This window comes from Lonchura striata, chromosome 19 (assembly GCF_046129695.1).
Source record: "Lonchura striata isolate bLonStr1 chromosome 19, bLonStr1.mat, whole genome shotgun sequence".
NCBI lineage: Eukaryota > Metazoa > Chordata > Aves > Passeriformes > Estrildidae > Lonchura > Lonchura striata.
In genome coordinates, this window is record NC_134621.1 from 11,089,901 (window position 1) to 11,096,047 (window position 6,147).

At 66.2% G+C, this 6,147-nt stretch overlaps 3 protein-coding genes across 3 annotated transcripts; 2 read left to right on the forward strand and 1 right to left on the reverse strand.

The window, feature by feature from the left end:
• Positions 1-120: 120 nt before the first annotated feature.
• Positions 121-1,926, forward strand: OXLD1 (oxidoreductase like domain containing 1). Its single transcript, XM_077787447.1, has 2 exons — positions 121-156; positions 731-1,926. Exons 1-2 carry the CDS (start codon positions 121-123, stop codon positions 1,088-1,090), a joined length of 396 nt encoding a protein of 131 aa, XP_077643573.1. The 3' UTR covers positions 1,091-1,926.
• Positions 1,927-3,361: 1,435 nt separating this feature from the next.
• Positions 3,362-3,895, forward strand: PDE6G (phosphodiesterase 6G). The gene is made up of 3 exons (XM_021534211.3): positions 3,362-3,507; positions 3,583-3,623; positions 3,709-3,895. The coding sequence occupies exons 1-3, from the start codon at positions 3,362-3,364 to the stop codon at positions 3,783-3,785; spliced, it is 264 nt and encodes an 87-aa protein (XP_021389886.1). The 3' UTR covers positions 3,786-3,895.
• Positions 3,896-4,116: 221 nt separating this feature from the next.
• Positions 4,117-5,974, reverse strand: TSPAN10 (tetraspanin 10). The gene is made up of 3 exons (XM_031506391.2): positions 5,912-5,974; positions 5,071-5,618; positions 4,117-4,470 (listed from the first exon to the last, which is right to left on the reverse strand). Exons 1-3 carry the CDS (start codon positions 5,972-5,974, stop codon positions 4,137-4,139), a joined length of 945 nt encoding a protein of 314 aa, XP_031362251.2. The 3' UTR covers positions 4,117-4,136.
• Positions 5,975-6,147: the final 173 nt, after the last annotated feature.

Genomic DNA, 6,147 nt, shown 5'->3' on the forward strand with positions numbered 1-6,147 from the left:
CCCCTGCTGCTTATTGGCCCCGCCTTCCCCGCCACTCCCGCGCAGCTGAGCGCGCCGGGCTGCCATTGGCTGTGAGAGCTGTCAGTCGAGGCGGGGGCGGGGCCAGGGCGCTGCGGCCGGATGCTGCTGCGGGGGCTGGCGGGGCCGCGCCGGGGGGTGAGCGGGACCGGGAACACGGGGGGACACGGGGGACACGGGGAACACGGGGGGAGTCCTCGGGAGGGGCAAAGAGGTGCTGGGCGTGAGATGTGAGCGAGGACCGGGGGACGTGAGGGTACTGGGGCGTCAGGGGGGGTGCTGGGGATGGCGGGGGACGAGGGGGGATGTGGGGGACATGAGGGGACAAGGGGGGCTTTGGGGCTGGGGGATGTGGAGAAAACAAGGGGGATGGGGATGGGGGTGCAGGGAATGGGGTGGGGGGCAGGAATTGGGGTGCTGGAAGGGGACAGGGCAGTGCTGACAGTGGGAATACACTGGGAGCAGGGAATGGGGTGGGGGGCAGGAATTGGGGTGCTGGAAGGGGGATTGTGCAGTGCTGACACTGGGGGTACACTGGGAGCAGGGAATGGGGTGGGGGGCAGGAATTGGGGTGCTGGAAGGGGACAGGGCAGTGCTGGAGGTGGCAGTGGGGGTACCCTGGGAGCAGGGGTTCCTGTGGCTGAGCTGGGGGTGCAGCAGCCCCGCCGTGCCCCCCAGGCTGGCACCAGCACGGGGGTCTCGGTTCCTGCAGCCCCCAGGCGGCCCCAGGGGGACCCCCCAGCCCACCACCGCCTGCAGCCCCCGGCAGCGCTCGGACACCGCAGCAGAGGCCGGGGGCACCTCGGGCACGCCGGGAAGGGACAGCAGGACAGCCACCCCTCATGGGGACAGGGGGGACCCTCCTGCAGCGCCCCCGATGCCCCCCCCGCCCACCCACTGCTGCGGGACCGGCTGCCCCAACTGCGTCTGGGTGGGATACGTGGAGGAGCTGCTGGAGCGGCACCGGGACGGCGGCGCCCAGGCCTTGGCGGCCGTGGAGCAGCACGTGGAGGACGAGAACATCAAGATGATCCTCAGGATGGAGATCAGGCTGCGTGCCAGGAAGGACTGAGCCTCCCCCGGGCTCCCCAGCCCCGGGGGGGGACACCCCTGGGGTGGCAGGATCCGGGCCTGGGTTGTCTGTAGTGTTTGCTGTGTGCTGAGCACGGCATCCCGGGGGTGTCACACGAGGCCAGGTCACCTCCTGTCTCACAGGGAGCTGTCCTTGGGGACAGGCGGTGACTCAGGGCTGTCCTGAGCCCCGGATTTCCCAGGAGCTGGATGCTGTGCCCTCCCCAGCATGGCAAATCCCTGCCAAGGGCAGGCTGGGCGGCCCCCCAGCCCTCCTCCTCCTGTGCTCCCAGCTGGAATTTAAGCACCTTGGGGAGATTTTCAGCACCTTGGCCATGCCCTGGTGATGGGGAGGGCTGTGCCAGACCCCTCCCCACTGGCACCACAAAGCCTCTTAGGGGCCTCTCCGTGGGGGCTTGGAGGGCAGCGTGTGGCACTGAGCACGTGGGCAGCAGCAGCCTCCTGTCAAGGACACCGGCCCTGTCCCTGGTGTCACATCCTGCCGGGCTGCTCTGCAAGGTGCCTTTTCTGCCTCCGTCTTCAATCCCCAGAAACTTGTCCCAAATTCCCCCCTCCAATCCCGGGGGACTCGCAGCTGTTGAGACCCACACAGACCCCTGCACGTCATCCCAGGACAAAGTCCCCAGGAAGCCACCCAGCCCTCGGGTGTCACTAATGAACCCCAATTAACAGCCAGGCTCTGCTCTCTGCCAGAGAAGTAGGTGTTTCTCCATGGAAAACGCTCCTGGATCCCTTTAATCCTATTTGTTGGAGCCCAACTAATTGCAATTAGTGGTAGGGGCTGAAGTTCAATTAAAGTGTGCCGAGATTAGTCCATTTTTAATTGCTTTACTGCTGGATTAGGGAAGCTTTGGAGCAACACCAGCCACGAGCAGGGGCTGCTGGACCCTCTCTGGTATCAGGACCCCCACCCAGGCTGGGCTGGAGCCTGGAATGGGGGTCCCATTGCTCCCTCTGGGATCAGGGGACACTGGGGGAATCTCTTTGGGAATGGGAAGCAGGATTCCCCCACGTGGGATCCGCTGCCCACCGGCACGGGCAGAGCTAATCCTGACACCTCCTCCCCCCCCCAGAGCAGGGGAAGGACACGGGATTACCCCTGGGGAAAGCAGGGAGGTAAATAATCCTATTACCCCCGGGCAGGATAAATCTCCCTCCCCACAAAGTCCCGGAGCATCTCTGGGCTGGAGGGAGCCGGGCCGGGCGGAGGGAGCAGCTCTGGGATCGGGAATCGCGGCACTCCGTGAGTCGGGGCTCTCCGGGAGGGGACCTGGGGTCGTTTGCTGCTCCTCCTGCGCCCAGGAACATCCAGGAGCACCTCCCTGCCTCAGATCCTAATTCCCAGGGCCGTGTCCTGCTCTGCAGCAGGGCCAGATCCCCCAAACCCATCCCAGAGCGGGGCTCTGGCCACAAAATTCCCACTCCTGGTGCTAGGGGCCATCCCTGCTCCCCCTTCCCAGCCCGGGGTACCCACCACACCCCCACACAGACCTGGGCACACCCTGCAGGGTCCTGGCAGTGCCCGAGGGGTCCCAGGTGGGATGGGGAACAGGAGGGAGGAGCAGCAGCACCTCGGGGTGCCCTTCCCGCCTTTGGGGGGTCAGGCTGAGCCAGCCTTGTGGGGAGGGGGCTCTGCAGAGCCCACCTGGGGCGGGTGGAGGAGAAGCTGGTGGCCCCATTTCCCACCAGGGGGGTGAGGAGCTGTCCCGTGGCAGCGCTGATCCGCAGGGAACGCCGTGAGCTCCGGGGGACACCGTGATCCACAGGGAATACCGTGAGCGCCACAGGACACCGTGATCCACAGGGAACACCGTGAGCTCCACAGGACACCGTGACCCATAGGGAACACCGTGAGCTTCACGGGACACCGTGATCCACAGAGAATACCGTGAGCTCCAGGGGGACACCGTGACCCACAGGGAATACCGTGAGCTTCACGGGACACCGTGACCCACAGGGAACACCGTGATCCACAGGGGGACACTGTGAGCTCCAGGGAACACTGTGATCCACAGGGGACACTATAAGCTCTGGGGGACACCGTGAGCTCCAGGGGGACACCGTGATCCACAGGGAACACCGTGAGCTCCAGGGAACACTGTGAGCTCTGCAGGACACCGTGATCCGCAGTGGACACCGTGAGCTCCGGGGAACACTGTGATCCACAGGGAACACCGTGAGCTCCAGGGGAACACCGTGAGCTCTGGGGGAACGCCGTGAGAGCCCCGGGGCTGTCAGCCTCCCCCCAGCCATGAGCCTGGAGCCTCCCAAGCTGGAGGTCAAATCGGCCACGAGGGTGAGCGGGGGTCCTGCCACCCCCCGCAAGGGACCCCCCAAGTTCAAGCAGAGGCAGACGAGGCAGTTCAAGAGCAAACCCCCCAAAAAGGGGGTGCAGGGGTGAGTGGGGAAGGGCCCCGGGAAGGGGGTGGGCCCTGCCTGGGGTCAGGCCAGACAATTCCTCTCTCCTTGCAGGTTTGGTGATGACATCCCGGGCATGGAGGGGCTGGGAACAGGTATGGGAATGGCATCCCTGTGGCAGCGGGGAGCAGGGCTGGGGAGGGCTCACATTGCCACAAGCTCTGTCCTCTCTCTCTGCAGACATCACCGTCATCTGTCCCTGGGAAGCCTTCAGCCACCTGGAGCTGCACGAGCTGGCTCAGTACGGAATCATTTAGGATTTGGGCAGCTCACCAGCCCTGTAGTGCTATGTAGGTCGAGGCCCCCCTGCCCATGCTGTCAGGGGGCTCAGTTTGGAAAAATCCTCATTAAACCCTAATGAGCACAGGAGTCAATGTTGTGAGCTGGCGAGGAGGGAAAGCGGCTCCCCAGGGCCTGGGGTGGGACGGGCAGGACACCAGCGGGTTCAGGATTCTGACAAGGTTTATTTGGGGTGGACCAGCACCCCAGACACCCCCAAATCCCCACCCAGACAGCTGCACTGTCCCTGCACACCCTCAGCAGCAGCACCCACGGCGATGACGGTGGCACAGACGAGACGCAGAGGGGTTCAGTATTTCCAACAAGGTTTATTTGGGACCAAACCCGCCCCGTGCACATCCCAATCCCTGCGGTGCCCTCACGGCCGTCACCTCCCCGAGCACCCTCAGAGCCAGGAGGGCTCCCACGGCCTCCAGCAGCACCAGGGCGGTGGCGCCGGCGGCGATGGCCCCGGCCTGGCCCCGCAGCCAGGCGGCCAGCGCGGCCCCGCAGCCCCCGGTGTGCAGCAGGGCCCCGGCCGCCACGCCCGGTGCCAGCGCCCCGAACCCGCACCGGGCATCGGGCACGGAGCCGGCCCGCGGCGGCGCCCGGCAGCAGGAGGCTGGCACGCCGCACGCGCCCGCGCCGCTGCAGTTGAAGTACCTGCGGGAGGGACACGGAGATGTGGGGGCACGCACATTTGGGGTCTGGGGATGGGGGCTCCCACCCCCCCAGCCACACAGCCAGACACCAACTGTGGGTTCTGGCTCGTCCCTCTCCGTTCTGGGGTTCCCACCGCCCCGAACACGAGTCCCCAGCACACACCCCACAAGGGAAAGGTTGGTTTTCAGCCCTGTGGTGGGCTTGGGGGTCCCAAAAATGAGGCTTTCAGCCCTGTGGTGGGCTTGGGGGTCCCACAGAGGAGGCTTTAACCTCCATTGTGGGGATGGGGTCCCACAGAGGAGGCTTTCAGCCCCATGTTGGGCTTGGGGTCCCAAAAATGAGGCTTTCAGCCCCGTGGTGGGCTTGGGGTCCCAAAAACGAGGCTTTCAGCCCTGTGGTGGGCTTGGGGTCCCGCAGAGGAGGTTTTAACCTCCATTGTGGGGATGGGGTCCCACAGAGGAGGTTTTCAGCCCTGTGGTGGGCTTGGGGTCCCGCAGAGGAGGTTTTCAGCCCCATTGTGGTGATGGGGTCCCGCAGAGGAGGCTTTCAGCCTCGTGGTGGGGATGGGGTCCCCCCTACACCCCCCTGACCCCGACTCACGGGTTGCTCTCCCAGTCGCGGTAGGACTCGAGGCCGCAGCACTGGAGACTCTGCTGCACCTCATCCACCAGGAACTGCAGGTCAGGATCCTCCTGGTAGCGCAGGAGGCAGAGCAGCAGCAGGTCCCGCAGCGCGTCCCGCAGCCGCCGCCGCAGCAGCAGCAGCAGGAGCCCCCCCAGCAGCTCCAGCCCCCCAAAAGCCAGCACGGCGCCCAGGAAGAAGCGCAGCAGGCAGGGGCTGGCTCGCAAGGCGCCCAGGCAGCCAGCCAGGGACACGGTGCTGGCCCCCAGCCCCGCCAGCACGAACAGCAGCATGGGGTCCGAGCCCAGGGACACCCCACGCTCCCCCCCGAGCAGGGGGCTCTTGGTCAGCAGCCCCCAGACCCCCACGGCAAGGGTCAGCAGCCCCAGCAGGAGGAAGAGGAGGTTCCAGAGGAAGGCCAGGTAGCGCACGCAGCGGCTGAAGGGTTTGGGGGGGTCCTGCTCAGCCATGTCATCATCATCATCGTCATCAAAGGAGGAGTAGCGCAGCTCCACCAGCCTGGATGCCTGCACGGACAGAGGAGCCACTCACAGCCCCACGGAAATGTTCCTCCATCCCACAGCCAGACGCTGTCACAGCCTCCTGGAGCCACCCTACACAGCCCTGCTTCGCCCCAAACCCACCCCGCTCATCACGGGGGTCTGCAGGGGAGCACCCCAAAGACTCTGACCCTAAGGGACCCCCAGACCCACCCCTATGGAGACCCCCAGGGATGCAGCACGCTGCTACCCAGGGGTGGGGGAACGTGGGGTGCCCGGTAAGGGGTCCCGTGGGCAGAGCAGCGGGACCCCGGGGTTACCTGGGGCAGCAGCCGGGCGCCCTCCCCGTGGGGCTGGAACAGGCGGACTCTGCTCAGCACCATCGCCGCTACCTCGTGCCCGGACCCGTCACACTCCCATCATGTGAGGGGCTGCGGGCGGGCTTAAATGGGGCTGTGCGTGCCGCCCCACAGCTGGGCACGATCCCGCACCCACCCACGCCCACAGCTGGCCCCGATCCCCCCCTGCCCCACAGCTGGCCTCGATCCCCCCTGCC

Bases quoted from the DNA above. Each gene is read 5' to 3' on its own strand.
- TSPAN10 (XM_031506391.2), bottom strand. From the start codon at position 5,974: ATGGTGCTGAGCAGAGTCCGCCTGTTCCAGCCCCACGGGGAGGGCGCC. The intron at 5,619-5,911 runs GTAACCCCGGGG...CTGTCCGTGCAG, and splicing joins GCGCCCGGCTGCTGCCCCAG to GCATCCAGGCTGGTGGAGCT. The intron at 4,471-5,070 runs GTGAGTCGGGGT...TCCCTCCCGCAG, and splicing joins CGCGACTGGGAGAGCAACCC to GTACTTCAACTGCAGCGGCG.
- OXLD1 (XM_077787447.1), top strand. From the start codon at position 121: ATGCTGCTGCGGGGGCTGGCGGGGCCGCGCCGGGGG. The intron at 157-730 runs GTGAGCGGGACC...CGGTTCCTGCAG, and splicing joins TGGCGGGGCCGCGCCGGGGG to CCCCCAGGCGGCCCCAGGGG.
- PDE6G (XM_021534211.3), top strand. From the start codon at position 3,362: ATGAGCCTGGAGCCTCCCAAGCTGGAGGTCAAATCGGCCACGAGGGTG. The intron at 3,508-3,582 runs GTGAGTGGGGAA...CTCTCCTTGCAG, and splicing joins CCCAAAAAGGGGGTGCAGGG to GTTTGGTGATGACATCCCGG. The intron at 3,624-3,708 runs GTATGGGAATGG...CTCTCTCTGCAG, and splicing joins CATGGAGGGGCTGGGAACAG to ACATCACCGTCATCTGTCCC.